The sequence below is a fragment of the Pempheris klunzingeri genome, chromosome 14 (assembly GCF_042242105.1).
Source record: "Pempheris klunzingeri isolate RE-2024b chromosome 14, fPemKlu1.hap1, whole genome shotgun sequence".
NCBI classification, from domain to species: domain Eukaryota; kingdom Metazoa; phylum Chordata; class Actinopteri; order Acropomatiformes; family Pempheridae; genus Pempheris; species Pempheris klunzingeri.
The window spans coordinates 622,555-644,129 of record NC_092025.1 but is presented as its reverse complement, the minus strand read 5'-3'; the positions used below and the strand labels follow the sequence as shown (position 1 = coordinate 644,129).

At 44.8% G+C, this 21,575-nt stretch overlaps 1 protein-coding gene across 1 annotated transcript in view; it reads left to right on the top strand.

The window, feature by feature from the left end:
* The first annotated feature begins 9,958 nt into the window (after nucleotides 1-9,958).
* LOC139213058 (peripheral-type benzodiazepine receptor-associated protein 1) overlaps nucleotides 9,959-21,575 on the top strand; it is a 54,632-nt gene continuing 43,015 nt past the window's right edge. The window contains exon 1 of the mRNA XM_070843671.1: nucleotides 9,959-10,846. Coding sequence (XP_070699772.1) covers nucleotides 9,959-10,846 — 888 coding nt within the window. The remainder of the gene's footprint in view (nucleotides 10,847-21,575) is intronic.

The window sequence follows — 21,575 nt, the reverse complement described above, 5'->3', positions numbered from 1 at the left end:
GTAAGCACAAAATGGCCGCCGTGCCATGACGGAGGCCGCAGCGAGAGAATCGGGGTGAGATCTGTTAAGCTAATGGTTATGGCTGAAGAAGTTTAGCGTCCAAGCTTCCCAGCATCATCAACAGCTGGGACAGGCTTGTATTACAGGCAGGGGCAGGCACCTGTGGCGGGGGTTTTCATTAATCTGGGGGATTTTCCTTCAAACAGAGAATATTGGGATTCACTGACAATCACTCAATAATCAGAGTTAGATAGTACTGTGGTCAGACACTCAATACCCTACACTCTGATGAATGGCATTCACCTCCTACTGCCAGGGGGTTCACGTGCTTAAAAAAGTCAAAGATATAAAGTGAGATATGCTTGGGGTGAGAATGTCATTGGAAAAATAAAAAGTAAAAACGTTAACACACAACCAAAAAAAGATCGGTACGGTGTATTATTAGATTTCCACGGGGAAACTGGATAGACTGAGTTCTAAATTTCACATGTTCTTTTGTAGCACAGATCCTAGAAATGAAGTGAATAGTGTTATTAAAAGCACGCTGTCATTAGGAGAGCTCAGTGTGTGGCTCGGCCTTGGGTTGTTTGTGTGTTCGTCCATGCAGAATTCCCCCTGACCTTACACAGGAATGTGTATTAGGGGATGATGAGGGGAGAATTTGATATTGGCCCCTCGAGATAGTGGACATTCCGAGCCCCGGGGGCACAAAAAGACATTTCTGCTTTCTGTGGTCCCCATCGTCAGGCATAAACGCTGCTTCCTGCAATCTGTCACTAGAACCCTCCAAAACGCTTAGGCACCCGATGACACTGCAGGGGCGCCTCTCGTCTCCTTGAAGAGCAGGAGGCAGGGGGAGAAGTGGGGGGGGGGGGTTCATATGAGCCACTGTACTGTACACATATACAGTTATGTTCAGCTCATGGAGGTTAATCTGATACACAGCCTCAGTGACAAGAAAACACTCAGCAGCAGCCACAGACGGCAGTCGGTGCCGTCTTCATCCAGCTGCATTTTCGCTAGACTGCTGCATTGTCTCCAAAGGTGCAGCACAGAAGGCCAGAGGCCCACAGAGAGATCATTGTGCATCCAATTGGGAGGTGGGGATTTTAACACCAGCACAGCACTGGAGAACCACGGCTGTCTCATTTGCAGACTGTACCAACAAACCACTCGAAACTCTGGGACAAATGGCTCAGTTATGAGGGATGAAAAATAATCTAGTCCCCAATGTTGTGTTTTTCAATACTCCATTCATGGTAGGATGTAGCGCAGATCCGCTGGGGAATAATGTTGCCTTTTGTGTCGGCCCTGCTTCCCCTCCCTTCTCACTTCCCTGTGCTGAGAAATAGCTGAAAGATCTCGGCCCCACAAAAATACCCCTTAATGTCTGAGATAAACCAGAGAATAATGCTGTCAGTCTGTTTAACCGACAGATTTTATGCCATTCAGACAGAGCATTTGTCAGCAAGCATGTCCGACCGTAACCTTTTATGAGCAATATCCTTTTTTCTGCAAAGTCTATTTAGATGTTTAGTGGAATGTGACAAAAAATGATGGAAAACATCTTTTGAATGCATGGAAGGACCCTTATTCAGTAATAGATGGAGTGTATGGTTCTAATCCATAGACTCCCATCATGTTTGACACTGTATGAGCTTCATTTGAATATCTGCTTTGTAACAACACTGTACGGTATAAACGTCTTACTCACCCTCTATCTCTTCACGTTATAATGGATGTGCAGTTAAAAGAAAATGACTTAGACAGACAGAGAGAAATCAGATTTAAAGACGTAACCATCTGCTGGTTCATATCGTAGATATGATCATGACCATCAAATAAAGCAAAAGCAGCTCGGTATTTCATGAAACATACGTACCTGATGTGAAAGTATTTATCTTCACCCACAATAAAAAACTGATTTAAAAAAAGGTTTCCTCCCCAAAAGAAAGTTTTAAAAATGTCCTCAGAGCTCAAGCAGCAGACAGCTTAATTCCACAAGTCACACAGAAAACACACAAAGTTTGAGTGGAGATGGAGGCAGGAGAGTCAGAGTATCCAGCGCTACTTGTTTAAGGTCTTTCATCTCCTTAAACCAGCCTGACTATAAGTACCTGGCTCCAGTGACAGGGAGATTACGTAAAACAATAAATACCAGAGCATTGTATGTTAATATTCTAATGTCCTGGACCTGTCTGTGCTTAAAAGAAGCAGGAGGGGCAAAAAAAGACAAAGACAAGGAAAGCTAACCCTTCACTGGTACCCCTGCATCTCCAGTTTCAGGTAGCGCTCACAGAAGGTGCGGTCCTGCTCATCTCTGCACACACAGGAGGACAAGGCTGTGGCTCAGGCAGGTCCTGTGTGTGTGTGTGTGTGTGTGTGTGTGTGTGTGTGTGTGTGTGTGTGTGTGTGTGTCCCAAACAGAAGTACTCCAAAGCAAAAGACTGTGCGATTATGATGCAATGACTATTATGGATGAGAAAGTAGTTCCTGGAGCATTTTGAAGGTTTTTAAATTCCAGTCCTCATTCAGAAAACACACAGAAAACTGATGAGTGTAAAAAAACTAATACAGGAAGCACCACGGTGGAGGGAAAAGACGGGGCAAGTCCAGCTGGGATATCTTTTCCTTTCAGTCTTTGTTAGGAGGCACACATTCATGCTCAGTGTGGGGTCAGCATGCCGCAACTGACCTTTAAAAGTCAATTGTCTGTCTTAAAGATCGTTCTCCTCTGCATGTGTTACCGACATGATCTCAACCTCAGCGTGCACGTCAGTGGAAGGAAACATTACTCCACAAACTCCTTCCATGACTTCCTGCGCTCCATCTTGCTGTCCTAAAACGTCTCTCCTTTGAGCTAGGAAGAAGCTGAATGTGTCTCAGTGTGGTTTGGATGTGAGACATACAAGATATTCTACAGTTCTTCCAATTGCATTACAAAGACAAGCCCCGGGGCCTCTCCGAATTGTGCAGCAGACTAATAGCAACTGCTTCCAAACACTAATCCTTCCTGAGCCGCGGAGAAACGTGCGGGCTGTTTGACAGGGTTTACAAGGACCAATTCAGGGCTCCTTCCTGCGGTGTCACCTGAATCAGTGGTTGAGCCAAAATACAGGGATTCTGTTACACTAAGCTAATTTTCTGGATAGGATTAAGAAAACAACAGCAGTCAGCCAGTTACTGATTCACTAACAGCCTTTTCTTCCCTTGAAACATGTCTTTCTCCTCCAGTGAACTAGTGAAGCTGCTAACTTCACTCCCTCGCAGCAGTTATCAGGTTTAGTGGACAGCTGGGGGGCTATATGACTGTGAGTAGAAATATGTTAATGATTTAGAATCAGTGTGTAAATATACCTCTCATTACTTAAACTACTGACTCGTTGAGCTATTGGCATCAATCACTTACATTTAATTTACTTACTTAATTACTTACTTACTTAATTCTTACTTTAATCCTGCATGAACTCATTTCCTGACCACTTGTGGACGGTACAAACTGACATATTATCTAAAATTGTGTCCACCTGGGATCCTATTAATATTAATATTCACTATTCTATTCAGTATAGTTTCACTTACTTTGCACACTTCACCTCACACACTGTGACACTTTTCACAAATTTGTACTTTTCAATCTGTACTTTTTGTTTTAAAAAGGGACAGACTATTTAATTTAACTGTATTTTATTGTGTCTAAGTTTCTGTTCAATTTTGTATTTTAATATTTTGTATTGTTGTGACTTGACCTCTGTACCGCACTCTGGCACAACAATTTCTTCCGGGATAAATAAAGTCATTCTTATTCTTATTCTGATTCTTATCTTTAGCTCTATTTTTGGTCTCTACCTCCTGAAAGAAATCTGGCTCTTTAGCTGCTAAGCGGCTCACTGTGTTTACTAGCCAGTCGCTAACTGTGTTCGTCTGCTGTTTGGTGCTGAGCAGGTAGCATACAGTGGGTTTATCAGAGCTCTTTCCACTTGAAAACACTTAAACACTGCTGCCGCTGGAAACACTGGAGCCAATGAGAGCGGAGAGAAAGAATCACAGCGTAAAGGTTTCAGCTGTGGAGCCAAAACAAGGAGCTGAACTGTCCGTTTGTACAGTAAGTACAAGAGGCCAGTCCCCCATGCAAGCCATCCATTGTTAACATAAATATATTGATTATAGCAGCTTTAAAGTAATATAACAAGAAATCTTCAAACGTCTGCTCTGGAAAACCTTAAAATGAAAGATGGCAGACAGTCTTAGATTTCTAATGTATTATATTATAATTATAACACACTCTTATATTCAGCAGTCCTCTCTCTACTGTGGGACAACACGACGACAGTGCCTACCTATTAGACGGGAATCATGGTACTGATACTGTGACGTAACTATCCTTTAATATCATTGTCACTGTTGCCTTCTTAGTTGTTTTCTTGTAGATGGAAACTACAGATGCAGCACAGGGGATGTGTAAGCTACAGATGACAGAGCCCTCCCAGGTAGTGACAGCATGTGTTGGAGGATTCACGTGTTACTGGACGCATCCATACACATATAACAAGGATTCCCAGCTGTGCTAAGACATACAATGGGGAGATGGTCAGCAGTGATTAGCCATAGAACAAGCCTGACCTGGCTGATCTATGGCTGTGACGGTGGGCTAAAAACACTCCTGTCTTTATATGGGCTTTGAAAAAAACCTTCTCTTATTTCCTCATTTATTTCCTCACTTTGTATTGTGAATTTCGTGGCACCAACGTATGTTAGCTCCATGGACACAAACAGGAGGAGAGTAGTTATATGCACGTCACGTTGGTGCGAGGCTGTCGGTAAACAGCGTGAGTGAAAGGAGGGGCATCGCCTGCACAGTGGCTCCATGTGACAGAGAGTTTAGGTCTCACTCAGATCTTCGTCTGGTCTGCATGAATAAAAAGTGGAAGCTACATAATCATTTATACGTCATGTAGACTAGTGACGAGCTCTATGATGGCATCCAAAAGTAATGAACAATCATTAAAGAGCATAAACAGGTACTTCAAAGCTGCAACACAAAAAGGCATGTTTCAATATATATCAATAAAGTTAGAGGAAGAGTCACAACCAGAAACGGCCCTAACATCCCTCTGAAGAGGAAGCTAGATCAAATCACAAGAAGGAAAAACATTTATTTCAGTTTTGAACGTGTGTGTGTGTGTGTGTGTGTGTCAGGATCGGGAAGGAAAAAAGGATACCGGCACCATTTTTATCTTCTACATCTCTGTTTGAAAGAAAATGTCTGCGGAGACACACCGTGACAAAATGAAAACCAGATTTCAGTTCACCAACCTCTGTACCTCACTAACCCGTTTGAATCTGATATATTTATTGCAAATAGGAACAATGAGCTCAGATGTGTGTGCTGGTCTGTGCCACAGTTGATAGGACTGAGATGAAAAGGGGAAACAAAGCCGCCGCAAACAAAAGGCCCGACGGAAGAAAAGGCTGACGGGAGAGCAGCCTCCTCGTCTCCCAGCAGAATTTCCAAGAGACAAACACAATGTGAGCAAACGGGCCGTTCTCAGGTGGGAATTAAGTCTCGGGAATAGACTTCTTGTTAGTGTGCTGATGATTTCTTCAGGTCAGCCATTGTACATGTTTTTGGAGTGTGTTTTACATAACTCCAGTGGTGCAGGATCACAGAATACATAGATCACCTTGGGTTTCGTGTCTTGGTGTGATCAGGCTCATCTGAACACTTTTTGTTCCCAAGTTATCAGGGTCTTGGATTTGAACTTGACACAAATAGCACAGCGTGACGTCCTGTTACCTTTGTCTTGTGCGATTCTTTTAAGTGGGTCATGAGGACAGGTGGTATTCTTTGTCGCAGGTGGTGAAAACTATGACACAGTTCACAAACATCATGCAAACTGTAGGATTTAAGGCTTTTATTGTCAAGTAATCCTGAAATTCCCTGATGAAAAATCAACGACAGAAGACAGAGAGCAGAAAGCAGAAAACATGGCCCTAATAATTAGATATGATCTGACATGTTGTTGTTTTAAAGATTTTAGTACCAAAGTGCTGCTTTATTACATAACCACGAGGGTATTATGTTTAAGGTAAGGACAGACTTGTGTTTGTACCCTAATTCCCATACAAATGGTGCCATTGCACAACAGGATGTACACCGAGTCACCATGAAAACGGAGACTCAAATGTCTGGGAAATAAAAGAATCAGCACTCTATCAGCCTCTGGTCATTGGGCTGGTGTGAATGAGAAGACTTTACAGAGGTTTTACTCTAAATGTGTCTCAGTACAAAGGCCACTCAGTGATAAATCATTTAGATACAAAGCTGATGAAAACAGAGATGAATGGGCACAAAAGACACTTTCCTCTAACACAAGATCAGATTGAACCACAGAGAATGAGAGACAAAGGCAGCAGAGTATTAAAAATAACGCAAGAACACATAAATGACATGTTTTTTACGTCATCATTATCATATTTGACATTGGCTACATACATATAAATACTGTATGTATTGTATGTAACAGTCCCTGTGTGTGCAGCCTGTGCACACACAGGGACTGTTACGTCACATACAACACATTGTCCATGCAAACATACAGTGGGTGCAGTAATATGCTCGTATCTTGGCCTCAGATCCAAACTGCAGAGGGCAAGAAGTGTGCAGAAATGTGTGTGTGCAGTTCAACACAGATTTAATGGTAAATACAGCACGCACAGAAACAAGAGAGTTGTCTGTTTGCAGGGAAGTCTTGAGGAGTATCATTGCTGCAGATGTAAACCGTACTGTTAGAGGACAAACTGTGCTGAATGATTAAGGAGATGCAGCGGCAGGCTTTGGGATTTTCGCAGTGCATTTGCTCTCCCTGCTTCTGCCTCTTCCCAACAGTCTCCCACACGTGAGCAGACAGAGATGGAAACGAGAGAGGGAGCGGCCCAAGGACACCCTGATAACACAGAGGTATGCAGAGCCTCTCTCGCCGTCTGTCTCCGTGTTTTTCACTCTTGCCGTGAACACAGACCATCAGAGATGCTCCCACCTACTCTGATGCTCCTACACTGCGGCTGTGAAATGAATAGCACTACAAAAACACAGTGTGAATACCCAGGCTTGTTCCCTGCTCACACACATGCCACCCAGTGGTCAGACGTGGTATTCTTTGCCTCTTCTTGGCAACATGATATTGAAAAGGTATGTACATACCTTTGAGGATTTATACATTTCATTATCGTTGCCTTTGCCAAATAATGAAATCTCAGGAAGCGTTTTATCAGGGTCCCAGGGATCATATGAAACTGGGCATTCCTGCTGATATTATATCCTCACGTGCAGAACAATGTGACATACATATTGTGACATGAAGCACAGGACTCTACTAGACCAACACAGTGTTGTGATAAAATATTACTGTAGCCAGACTGCAAGTATAAAAGCTTAACGGATTCGATTCCTCAGGCAAGGCGTCCGATCAGGTGACTTAAAGTGGTGACAAATCAGGACTAGTGACAAAAACAAGGAGTCATGGTGGGATGTTCACCGTCTCCCTCTACCTCCACCTTCCCCGTCCCTCTTTGTCCTGCCCTGCCTCACTTGCCTTGCACACAGCCGCTCTCTAATCCTGTTTCCCGTCTTACCACTGAAGTTATTTTTACATCCTGTGTACCTGCCAGTAGAATCAGCCAGCTTGACTTTGAACTTTGAGTTAGTAAATTTATTTTCAGCCCAGCCTGCAGTGTCTGATGTGTCCCTCCTTCCTGTTTGCCAGTTCTCCAAAACTGTGCCACAAGGGGCGTTTTGTCAATGCTTGCACACACACACACACACACACCCACCCACACACACACACACACACACCCCACACACACACACACACACACACACACACACCCACACACACACACACACACACACACACACACACACACACACACTCACACACACACACACACACACACACACACACACACACACACACCACAGGTATTCCTCTTTCATTAAACACTGTGCAGACATCTGACGCCCATTGCACTGAGGACATCACAAAGAAGCACAGGTGTTACTAATAACATAAAGGGTGTATGATGTATGATACCTGGACACTGAAACTGGAGCAGCTAAATGGAATCCCACCATCACTGTTTTCATGATTCACACACCTGGTTTTTGATACTGTGACATGTCAAAATGTCTTTGTGGGGCTTTTGCAGAAGGGCCCTCCTGCTGTACAACAGATAGGAATCACATCATTCTGGCTGGTAATAACATTGAACTGATTTTTTAAGAGAACATCATACAATCACGTTTATCCTTCAGAGGAGAAATATATCATGGTCCAATGGTCATGCAGGTTATATGTGGCCCTGACTTGGTTCTTAGGGGATATTTGGAGAATGCTTCGGATCAAAACCAGTTCAGATGATGACCTCTTCTTATAATAAATCCTCTGGTCCCTCACCCCTGTGCACCAGCAGCCTGTGGCCGCTAGTGGTCACCCATCTCTCACAGGTGGGCTGGCGCTGCCTTCAGGGACTGTGGGAAATATTGACATTATTGGAACAACTCATAACATCTATAAACGCTGTCGGAAAGGTGGACTTTTCTTTATTAACTAGTGGGTTTAGGAACAGATGGGGAAGCAGTTAAAGCGACTGTCAGAGACGTACACAGTAAGTGATAAATGAGAGAGATACATCTCTGAAAACCTAAAACTCAATGCTGTCCTCGCTCAGTGGGACAAGGACAGTTCACATCTATCAGCTTGACTTTTAAAATTCACATTCAACCATCTGAGTTGGTTTTCCTCCGCTCGTCGCTGTGTGTTTGAGTGTTAGCCGAGGCCGAGGCGTCCCTGAAGGCAGCACCGTGGTGGCCGGGCAGCGGACGGACGGACGGACTGACAGACGTCCGGAGCTGACAGACACACAGCCCGTCCCGCACGGCTCTGTGGACCCGACACAGCCCGCGTCGGCACCCTCAGCGAGGCCCCTGCCGCCGGAGGAGCGCCGGGAGCGGAGCAGGAGTTCAGGCCGCCGGGAGGTGAGTTGGACAACAAGTGTCGGCGGGAGAAGTTCGGGCTGAGGCTAGCTAGCTCCGGCTAACGGCACCTAGCTACCGGCCAGCACCGTGTCACGTTGGGTCATGTTGTTCCGCAGCCTTCCCACACCCAGCCTGCTGAACCAACATGGTTAATTAGCCAGTGTCCCGGCGTGAAGCCCCCATCCTCTGAAACACGAGCCGGGTCCCAGCGCCCGCAGGAGCCCCGCTGAGTTCAGGTGAGGTGCCCCCGGTGGCCCCCGGTGGCCCCCGGTGAGGACAGCTGACGGTGCAGCGTGTGCGCGCTGGTCACCGCTTCACTTGTTGCATGAGGATGAGCATAATCTCCATTAATAGTTTTTAATGCTCTGGGCTGTTTAAAGGTGGTTACTCCCTCCTCATATCTGCATGACAGGGACGCGTGTTCACGAAGACAGGACACCTTAAAGTACCTCAGGTATGGATTCAGACAGTCATTTGCTGCTCGGTAGGACATCTGCACATGAGAAATGATCATATTATGTAGTGACTTGACTCAACATAGCCCAAGCAGCCTCGTCCTTTATCAGTTCCTTCATGTTTCCACTGGTGCGTTCATGTTGCCTGCTGTCCTGAGGCTCTCCAGTGTGTTGCTCTGTGTTTCCCCTGAGTCCTCCCTCTAACAGAGGCACCAGGGCTGTAATCATGACTCCTGCTCTCCCCAGGTTGGAATCATTGCATTTCATGTTACTACTTTCATCTATAACCTTTTCCCACCCTCCACTGTCTCATCTTTCCAGTGACCTGGTGTGACGATTGCATGCTGCATGTCCGATAACCACCCATCACCCACCTGCTCTTCCTCTCAGTTCTGCTGCATGGCCCCTCTGTAGAAAAACCGTACGTCTGGCCCTTTCTTGCATGTTGTGCTGTGAATGTGGCGTCATGAGGAAAGACGGGGATAACCCTGTGGCGCTGTCATCCAAGAAGCCACGCCAGGGCCAGACGGCCTACGGACGAGAGCTAGAGAGGCTGCGTGCTGATTTGGAAGCAGAGAGGACCGGACTGCAGCGGGCCAGCGGACATCTCTGTGTGGAGCTCAGGCACCTGAGGCAGGAAGCAGAGAGGGAACAGCAGAGGGCCGTGAGGGAGCTGACGGCCAGGCGAGGGGGCCACGAGGACAGGCGCTCTAACAGACGCTGTCTGCTGGCTAAGGAGGTGAACGGTAAAGACAGCAGACCATGCAGTGAGGTGGAGACCTCAGGGAAAGAGGCTCTTTGTTTGTACAGTGGAGAGACGTACACAAAGCTAGAGCAGTTGCTGCTGACGCTGTATGAGAAGATAAATGGTGAGCAGGCAGTCCATAAATTGCATCACAGGGAGGAATTTGAGCTGGAAAAGGCCATCTTCCTCTGCCACCTGCTAGAGGCCCACGGAAGGTCTTTGCTGGGGAGGCAGAGGGCAAGACGAGGACACCCCGGCTCCATTTTTAAACGTCTCTCAGGAAAGCCATCTCAGGAAGACGGCAGTAAGTCTTGCCAGACAAAGCCTCTCCTACCTGAGGCTTTGCCGCAGAGATCCCAGACTGCCTCCCACTCACCGAAGGACAGAGCCAAGCAAGATCGGCCAAAGCAGCCTCTGGGGAGGGCCTTCTGTGCAGCTGACTCCTGCAACACCGCCGTAGTCGTGGACACCTGTTGGAGCAGCTCTCTGGAAATTTGTCACCCTCTCGACGCTCCCCATGCAGGCTGGGATGACCGGCCCCCCTACTGCGCTGAGTCCTGTGGGTCAGACGAGTCACCGCCTGTCAAATGCATGGACAGAAACATGGAGGTAAGCTAGTTCACATTTTAAAATTCCACACATGGTTCCAGAATTAAATCGGCTGTATGAATAGGACTGCTAGCATTCCCTCTTATCTCTTTTTAATCTGTGGCTGCATCAGTGGGCACATACGGACTTTGGTGGTCTCATGTGGCCCTCATGTTCCTGAAGGATGTGTGAATTTATTTTGTCTGCGTTTTTAGAATCATTACTGTTAATTCTTGATAAGATGATACTTTTGAATGGCAAAACTGTGATCACACCACAACCTCTCCCTAAATTAGCTAGATTGTCATACAATGTATGTATGAAGAATGTGCTGGCATAGTGGTGGGAGGGGGACAGGAGGGTGTTTCCCCCATGATTTAATGGTCTATTCATCATGTAAAGTAGAATCACTTTTGAGATAAAAGGTGCCCTAGCAGAATAATAGTGTGTATGTGTCCATGTATAGATAGATAGATAGATAGATGGATAGATAGATAGATAGATGATTTGGACATTGACTGGTTATTTAGGAGTAAAGTTATGACACCAGACACACACAGTGATCACACAGATCAATGCACTGTATGTGTGTAAACTTATAGGGAAGCAAAAACAGGCTGACGAAGAATTAATATCAAATATTTCAATTCTTAGCATCCGCTGTCGCTCCATGTGTTCTGTTTGCACAGAGGGAGCCGAACTGCTGAGTGACATCATGATCAGACCAAAACGCCTCCATATCGATATCGATTCAGCCGAACAGCAACGCACACAGAACATCGCATCATCTGAACCATATTCATTGCTAATCAATGACCAGTTTTTATCACTAAATCTTTACACCAATACGATGAATGCGTGTAACAAGAGTTGGTGACAGATGACCACTATGAACAAATCATCTGAGGCCAAAGTGTTCAGCCGTCACAGCCTGCTTTCTGTCATCTTATTGGTAGCTTTTGCATATCAAGCTGCCCCAGTGAAGTGAAGACAGTGTGTAACTGTAATAACTCCCACCTGTTTCACCTTAGAGTGTGGTGTTATTCTCAGGCAAAGGCAGCAGCAGCAGTAAGACACAGAACCAAAAGACAACTGGCAAAACATTTCCATGAGGAGTTTATTTCATTAGACACTAGACTTAAGCTGATTTTGCAGCCTTTAGGTCTCCACTGTGGTGCAGGCTATGTTAAGAACATTATATGGTATGAAATCCACGCTGGTTTCTGCTGTTGTTAGAGAGGGAGAACTGTGCAGGGGGGGCAGCTTGTGTGGGTGGATCTGTTTATGCCTCTTGTTGGAGTGGCAGAAATAGGTCAGTGTGCTTGCGTCTCTTAAATTTTGGATCAAGTTTTCAAACAGAGGAAATTGAATAATTAATCAAAGCTCCAACAGCATCTAAACAGCAGCGCCCACTTGCCAAACCTCATAGCTGATTTATGTTCTGCTACAGCATCACCGTTGTTACCACCGCCACTGGCATCAGGCTGAAGTCAATGTTTTAAAGGTGTTCGCACGGGAATCCCTTTTTAAACAACAATGGACTCGCTCATCTTTCATCTATTAATCATGTCAGCTTTGTGTTGTCTTTTTCTATCTACTGTAACTCATGCTAGCGGTTCTATATTTGTTTATAACACAAAAATGCCAAATCTGTCATTCCAGGTAGTCTGCCACCATCTAACATGTCTGCCCTGTGCCTGAGTGTGTAAATGTAGTTCACCAGGAGAAACATCCTAAAGCCAGTCATGGAGCAGGTTAGAAGGGAAACTTTAACAGTCAGGATGGAGTCTGATGTTTGTATTTTTGGCTATGCTGACATTTTCTTTAGCGTAAATGGGAAAAAAGGCTTTTTCTGATTTTCAGCTACCGTATGATAAAATGCTAATTTACAAATTACTTGTATTGTGCACAATGATACAACACAGCATGTAATGGAGAAATGACTGATGGCTCAGTGCGTCTGCACACTATCAGGGAATTAATCAGCTGTTGTATCTGGTGATACTTATACCAGACAGACCGCTAAAAGCTTTTGGAAGTTATCTGTGTAGTTTCTTCCACAGTTACTCCTTTCCCTCCCTGTCCTGCCTTAATGGAGAACATTATGTGAGATGTATTTGAGCAGCAGCAGGCTCTTCAGTCTCATGACAGGTAGATGGGGAGACTCATAATATGTCAGTGTGACAGAATGTCAATACCACTGAACCATGATGGGCCTGGCTACTGCTCAGTCCTGTGTAGGATAGGACGTGCTTTAGGAGGTGAGGTTTGTGGTGACATTTTTCATATTTACTGTATATGTTGTGTACAACATGTGATAAGAAGACTAGCTGGTGGCAGTGCTCGTGTGTGCAGCACTTTGTCGGTTGTTTTGCCGTCAGAGAATGAACTTATATCATCAAACGTGCTGAAGCAGAGTGAAAATAGCGTTGAGAGGAGTCTTTAGGCTACTAAAGCTATGGCCTTGTGAGCACACCATACTTAATCAGGGAATGGACTGAAGCAGTGAAATGCAGTGTTAAGGCCAAGTTAGAGGCTCATTTCTGTTGCTTGATCTGCCTGGTCAAGACTCTTTGTGTTTTTTAATCTTTGTGCACAATTTGAAAAAGGAGTTGTGTCCATGTGCCCTTCTCCCTTTTTTCTTGGGTTGAGCGGGTTTGAAATTACCCGGTTACGGTCAGGGTCAGGCTTAGAGCCAAGGGAGTGGTCGAGATGGGGGAGTACTTCATAGTCCTGTAGTTCGAGAGGTTAGCCTGGAAACCTGTTGGTTAGCGAGCTTATGGTTAGACCGTCCCTATCAGACATGCACAAGACATGCTTGATAGAAAGTTAGACAATATTAAGATTCGGTGCTCCACAAGGTTGTTCAGGAGAAAGTTTTGAGAGGCCTATGGACGCAGCAACAGAGCTTCTGCTTTTCTTGTGTTTCTAATGTTCCTGACTGGGGGAGCAGAAGGGGAAGGAAAATGTATGTTAGATAAATTCTCTGTGGTCCCCGGTCGCTGCACACTGGCTGCCCACTGGCTGCCCACTGCCCCTCATGCTCAGAATTAGTTAATTACAGAGGTTGGATTTCACCGCGTTGTGTAGTTTATGATTATATGTGATGTCACACAGTTTAACACACAAACAAACTCTTCCTTCCAAAAAGGGTTTTTCTCGAATGAAGAGAGTTTCTAATGGAAACTTTAGTCTTTCAAAGAACTCTTGATAAACCATTTCCTCAAAACAATAAAATAGTTCTGGTTTGAACCTCAGCCCCTCAGAAGGAAACCTTTTGTTTCTGGTTGACTCTTATTTTGTAGAGTAATGTGTATACAGTAACGATCCTAAACGTGCTTCAGATGCCGTTGCCTCCATTTTTCTCGAGTAAACTTGACAGCAGCTATGCCACTGCAAGGAGAGAGGACTGCTTCCTTTCTTGTCAACATGATTGGCTATTTGCCGCTTGAGTGGATGATGGTTGAACTTTTTTCAACTTGCCACTAGGGATGCACTGATCCTATTCGCCAGATCATTATCTGCGCCAATACTGACCTCGTTCAATGGATTGGGTAACGGCCATGACATGACCAATCCACATTAAGTACAGTTTCTTTGTCAATATCAATAGAAAAGTCAGTGTTTCGGCTACCAGTTGCATCCATTCATCCACAACCTCATATTATCTTACATGGAAACGCCCCCAATCAGTACCATGCTGTAAGATAATCACTTTTTAAATGTGGGCACTAGTTTGGTTTGACAGGTTGTTGGAAGAATCTGAAGCAGCAGCTACCTGTAGCAGTGCAGTTGTGTCCTGCAGCCAGTGTTTCAAAATACAGATGCAGTGTTGACACCAGCTCAAACATGACCAATGCAGTACTGATCACAGTGTTACTCTTCCTGATGCCCTCATGATCACAGACTCCTCTGAAAGGTCACTCTGTGGAGTTTACTATTAAAAAGTCTTAATTTAGTCTTTGTGATAGTGAGCCTTTTCTCACCCAATAGAGATATTGGGATGTTAAAATGATTTAACTAGGTAGAATTGTGGGGCTTTGTGCTTTCCAAACACATGTAGTTTGTCAAGACAAAGAATTTAACCAGATGCCATCCCAAGTAACTTGACAAATCCCCCTCCTGGTCTGACTTTAGACTCCTGCTCGTAAAGAGGGTTTATTAAACTGGTTATCTCATTTGATGAACTGTTAGCTGGAATATGTCATTGCACCTGTAATAGTAAAGAGCAGGGCAGTAAGGCTAATTTGTAACAGCATCACATGTTTTTTAGTGTGTGTGCCTGAGGCTAAATTACTAAAACATGACCAGCATCCATCACCTTGTCAGACACCTTATTTGTTTCTGCAGTAAAACATTAGAATTAGTCTGGACTGGACTCACTTGTTCCTCTGCCTGCCTCCTGCAGCCTCCGTGTTGCAGCACTGCCTCTTGAACAATCAATAGGCAGCCAACATCATTCCAGCGTCGTCTCCATGGAAACGAGCTTTAGTCACGGTAATGATTGGGCCCCGTCTCAAAGCCTGCCTTTTTGTGATAGGGCGACGGAAGCAGTCCTCCCTACCCCCTCCTCTGAGCGACACTCACCGTCTTACACACACGCATTTTTCCCTTCGTCCTCTTTCTTCACCTTTATGGCGCTCTAACCAAGATGGGATTATGCAGCCTGTCGACTCTTGCTGCGTCCGGATGAGATGCTTTTTGACACGACGGTACCACCGAGGACAGACTCACAGCTGAAGAGTCAACATGCCTCCTGGATCTCAGCCTTACTGAGAGAATGGGGACCGGAGTGGAGACCTGTTAGTTAGATCCTTCTCTTGTTTTTTCTCCATCGCACCACTCTTCCTGTTTGCTACTTCAGTTGGGCCTGCATGCGCTGTTTCAGCATTGCGTAGGATGAGAAGTGGCATGGTGTGTTTTTTTCCCTTCCCTCTTCTGGACAAGTAGCCATGACAAACCCCCCTCACACACGGCAGAGCAGCAAGGCATGAAGAAACGGGCTGTCAGTGTAGCGAGCAGGACTGTGAATCTGAATGCTACGCTGTGATCTATATACTAACCAAAGCTACCAGGACGATGACATTCACTGAGCTGTCTCCACAAGCCGAGGCCGAAAATATGTAATATCCCTTTGGAGCTGGTTGTCCTCGTTTTGGAGAACGCCACAGTGCAGTGAGGGAGGCGGTACTTTGCAACTCCTGGTTTGTCTCGAACTGGTTTAGTCTTGGAAATGGCACACAGACTCTTGGTGTAACAGATTTTATGCAAAGAACAAGAACAAAGAACTGCCTTTGTCACATTACACTCCTCGTTTTTAGGGATTTACACATTTACGGCTGAGTGTTGGGTGACTGACAACCATGGCAATAGCAGTACTTTGCTTGGTTTCAGACACTTCCCCTCCTTTTCCTTAGCTCCTTTTTCTTATGAGCACTCCTTCTTATGAACTGTGGGAGGCAGGGAGGACAGTGACATCTTTATCATTTTGAAGTCGCCCTGCCACAGCTGATCCGTGTTGTTGTTACATCCAGCAAATGAAAAGCCTGCGATGGCTCGGTCTTTGCCGGGCACCTCCTTTGGTCACGTCGATCCCATCTGCCCTGTTTGAGTGATGTATGACCTGTGCACTCGGCCCGAGCAGCCCGAGCAGCCCGAGCCCGAGCCGGCACGCACTGAGATGGAGAGCCTGGAGGTGACTGAAGCTCTTGGACCGCAACAGCAGGAGCTGGGGAGGTCAGAAGAGCAGGACAATAAGCAACATGGGCCCCTGGACAAGGCAGCGCCAAACACGGCTAATATCACTTCAACGTCACTGTTAGGAAAAAGGCACCACTCACTTTATGCAAACCTCAATGGTTTTGAAGCCGAAGGAACGCGCAAGGTAAATGTGAAGCATTTGTTGTTGATGGTCGATATGAAAACATTTCAGGCCTGGACACGTGCAGTAGGCATTACACTGCACATTCACTGGTCATAGAGCCAGCGTAGCAGTGCGATGGGAGATTTTCAAACTGTAAATCCAACCAGTGTTTTATGACTCAAAATGTAATACACTGGCTGGTTCTTCATACTCTATGAAGTACATAAGGCAAAGGGATTGTGATCAGAGTCGTGGGGTTGTCATTTATGTTTGATTACAGTGATGCTGCACTCAACTCGTGTGTGCAGCACATTATCTTGACACTCGATCTGGGACAGTGCTGCTGGTGCTTTAATAGTAACAGAGGGTTGGCAGGTATTACGCTGACCTGTTGTGACCTTGTCCTTTATTTCACACCTCTGATATCCTGTTAGTGCAGAAGATCCACTTAATGGTGGTCAACTAAAAATCAATAGCAAACCCACGAGGTTCCCATACACGTATGAGATTGGTTCTCATAAAGCTTGCACAGTGAGAGATGTCCGTGTAAGGAACCATCAGAATGCCAACTATCAAAATAGATCTTTTTAATGTAGCACCAGATCCAAATAAACAGTTAAGAGCAGCACATGAAGACAACATGACATCAACATGAGCTCCAGCTGCCCCTCTGTAACCTGCCACATACACAGATATGTGTCTCTGTGCTGTCATCTTTTAGTATTTCAGTGTCAGATTATACTTGTTCTCAGATGAATTTGGTGATTTACTTGAATCTTATGGTAAGTGTGTGAGTAACTCCAGCTAATGGTTGGCATGTATGAAGTGTTTGAGCCATGCTTCCCCTTTGCTAGCGCTCAAGTATTCTCCACCACCGATTCCTCCAGAAAACCACAGTCCTTTTGTCCTTAGTTGGATGGTTTGATGGTCCTTAGTTGAGGCAGAAATTAACCAAGGTGGTAATCTGTCTGCAACATTGCCTGCTGTCCGCCCCACCCCCACCACTTCATTACCAAATCACCACAATCACAGTGCAGTAAAACCCCCTAATGAACTGTCAACACACCACAGGAGGAGTGGCCACTGAAGCTGAGAGGGTGCATTAATTGATGCATTAGAAATGATTATTTGGACCTTTTCATACCAGTGGGGGTCTGCAGTTGTGTTTCTCAGCAGGGGGCTGTCTCTCTTACATTATTCTTCATAATTACGCCATTATTTGTGGAGGGGGTGTGATGATTGTGTTTTTGTTTTCTTATCACCAGTTCTGCCCGTAATTGATGACTGTGTGGCTTCCTACAGCAGGATGCATCTTTAGGGTGTTCTTAGAAGGAATGAAATGGATCTCTGCCATCCTGTATAAGAGGAGTAAAACACTGATGTAAGAAGCAGAGCAGGTATTGTACAGCAGAAGGAAAGTAGGTGAAACTGTAGATGGAAAATGGCCCCCGTGTTCATGTTCTGCAAACCCCCATAAGAATTGGCTGGGTCATAAATGGAGCATATAGAAAGACGTCTGGTTTCACTGTGTAGGTGTTATTAATCATCAGATTTCCATGATCCAGTCTGGGTTATCCCATAGAGCAGAACGTTTAGAAAGACATCATCAAGAAATGTATCAGGTAAATAACTCTCAATTAAGGATTATCTATGAGATTTGATTTTTTTTAAATTCTGAGATTTCTAAGTACTTGTCTACTAAGTACTTCTGAAACTTTTCTATGAGATATTGAGAGAAGCTGAAGTTAAGAACGGATTTGTATACCAAAATTAAACTTTGTTTGTGTCATCAGACGTGTAAATAGATGCACACCCCTGATTATTGAGAAGTGGAGTGCTGATTTCAGACTCCGATAGAGCCCCCCTGCCAAGTCTTGGTGCAGTGGTACGAGGAGATCTTTGATGTGAACAGCACAAAAAGAGCAGACTGATTTGTGTGGAGCTCCTGCATGTGGCGTTGAACTCACTGAAAGCAGTTAAGATGCAAAAAGAGTTTAGCCACATATGTCCAGTCATTTTAGGTCACTGCTAAGTGTGTGCTGCCACTTATGTGAAACAAGTTGGGATGGGCTGATGAAGGACATGGAAATATTTTAGTTCTCAGTCTTTCAGCCAACTTTATTTCATTGTGGGTGAAAAAGAGTGTTTTGTGACGAAGAAACTGAAATAGTAGAGTTGAATGTGAAGTGATGATGCTGATGTGTTCAGTCACCTGGTGTGTTGACCTCAGTTTCATAGAAAACCTAAATTAGTCTGTGAGTGCAAATAGAGCAGTTGTCAGTGTCAGTCTTTCTGCTTCATGGAAGAATGGAGCCTCTGAAGGCTCAGCTTGTTGACTGTGTGGTCCTATGTGGCACCTGTCTGGACAACATATGGCTGCCTCTCTAATGATTGTTTGGTTTCCACACTGCTACGTCCAAATGGAGCAACAAAGACATGATGCACAAACAAAACATGTTCCTCCTGAATAACCCCACTGAAGGCAGTTAGTTTTCCAGATTGAGCCTGTGTTTAGCTGTGATCCCTCCCTGTCATTATGGAGCTAAGGCCGGGCTGGCACAGTTTGGGATCCTTTTGTTTGGTGTAGTACCAGTATAAAGACCTTTGTCCAGTGGCTAGGGATCTGGTCACTTTGCCACATACAGTTTAACTAGAGCTGCTGCTCAGTCTGTCAGGGAAAACAGTTCTTCTGGAGTCTGTAGATATATCTGGTCAGGCTGTTTGACTTTGGAGGATGTGCGAGCCTGTTTCAGCCCTCCGGGTGCTTCTGTTCATACAGGACCTACCTCACTTAATCTAGTTGGCGGGGGCGTTTCCTGTCTCGTAAAAGAACCCAACATGAGAGTACCTGTCACTCAGTCTGTGGTTCTGTAGCCTGTTATATAGACTTTGTCAGCTTGTCAACCTGTCATTTCCCCCGCTGTGGATATAATGGCATGACTGATGCTCAGCAAGAGATATTTTGGCATAGTCAAAGCAGCTCTGTAACAAATGCAGTAGGATTTCTCAGAGTAAAAGGCAGCATTGAAAGTCAGCTTTGGTACTGATCTGTAGCTAAATACAGAGGGTTGGGTGTTGGACTGTGACGTACTGGTGCCATCCCCACAGGTCACCACCGACCCAGTTTGTGCCCATGGGAGATCTGAAAGTGGAGCGCAGTCTGTACAGCAGACCTGATTTTACCATAACTTTGCTAGCAATCTTTTGAAATGAACCACAAAGCTCAAAGAGGGGATATTCATTTTCATACTCATCCACTTACTGTTCTGCTTCTGATGAAGTGATGGTGATGAGCCCAGCATCCACTGTGTTAGACAGACACATGTAAGATTGATTAAAGCAATTTACTTTTGTCTTCAGGCACATGGCCATTATGATTTCTTAGCAAATCAATGAACCCTAAGATAATAGCAACGCTGAACAGAGGCAAATTAAATTGTGCATAGTATTATATTAAATTCAAGTTGTGATGTATTTGCAAAATAACCATATTCTCATCCTACATGTTTCGTACATGTACATTACATGTACGTAGTTGGCCAGACATGGAGACAATGAAGAATGCTTCATGATTCGTACTTTTCCAACAAATCCTTATAATGTGCATTGCAGCTTCATCTGTGGATTATTTTCTTGATTAATCGTTCTAGTCTATAAAACATCAGAAAACACTGAATAATGTCCATCCCATGTTTTGTCTGACCAGCAGCTACAAACCAAATATATTCAGTTTTCAATAATATGTGAACACAGAGGAGAATTATTTTAATAATCTTCTTAAAGACTCAAAACAATCAACTAATCAATTAATCACTTAATCGTCGTAAAGGATCCAGATAAAATCATCATCCCTATAAGATTTACTCCTGTTGCTGATTCTGTATGCCTTCTTTTTGCTGCATGTGTGTGTGTGAACTTATGAATGTGTTATATTGGCCAGCCATGTAATGACTTGTGAATAATTGATAGAGCTGTGAGAGGGGAATCTCTGGAGTATTGGTCTTTCACCATATCTCACCCAAACATCGCTGTCTGTCTGGCTGTCTGTCCGCTGTCTGGCTGCAGACTGTCTCGATGGACCAGACATTGTGTTCGCCGTTGCATCCTCACGCAGCGTGGGGGGTCACTTCCACACTCTGAACACCCTGATTTCTGCAGCTCCTCTTCAGAATATATTAAAATCATGTCTGTCACACGGCGGGAGCATTTCATTTATTGTTTCCCGTTTTCTTCGTATCCTTAATACTCTCACAAGCCTAGTTTATGACATTGAATTCATTGTGAGAACTAAAGCACACATAGTTTGGATTTCGTACAGTAGCTACATGGTGGAGAATAGTTTGTGTCACTACTCTGAGGTCAGCTGTTTCTTTACTCATCTGTTTTGCACCTGCACTGCTCGCCTGCTGCTCAGACATCACACAAAGGCTCTCCAGCTCTCCATCCTCACAGTTACTGACTGCATCCAGACTGCTACATATTTGGCAACCTCCAAGGACTTTCTGCCTCACTTGGTCCTGCTCCCAAACTGCTGGCGAGATCAAACCCATGATTACCTGTGTTTCGCCTCACAATTGGAAGTGCTTTTTACCCGGAGGAGGAAAGGGAGACTCATTTTGTTGAACCACTCAATGTCAGGAAAGGTCACCTCAGCCATTCATTACTAGAGTGCCTCTACCAGATGTTCATTTATTGAATGTGACTGGTAAAGGTTTGCTGTGGAACACTGTAATAGTGTTTAGGCATTTGAATAGTGCAGCATTGTTGTCTGCCTTGACCCTGTGCTGCCCTGTCCCAGTGTGATTTATTAATGCTTCTGTCATCTGGAGTCTAACATTAAGCCTGGTGTTTCACGTTCTTCTGAATATGTTAAATATCCGGTCTCTA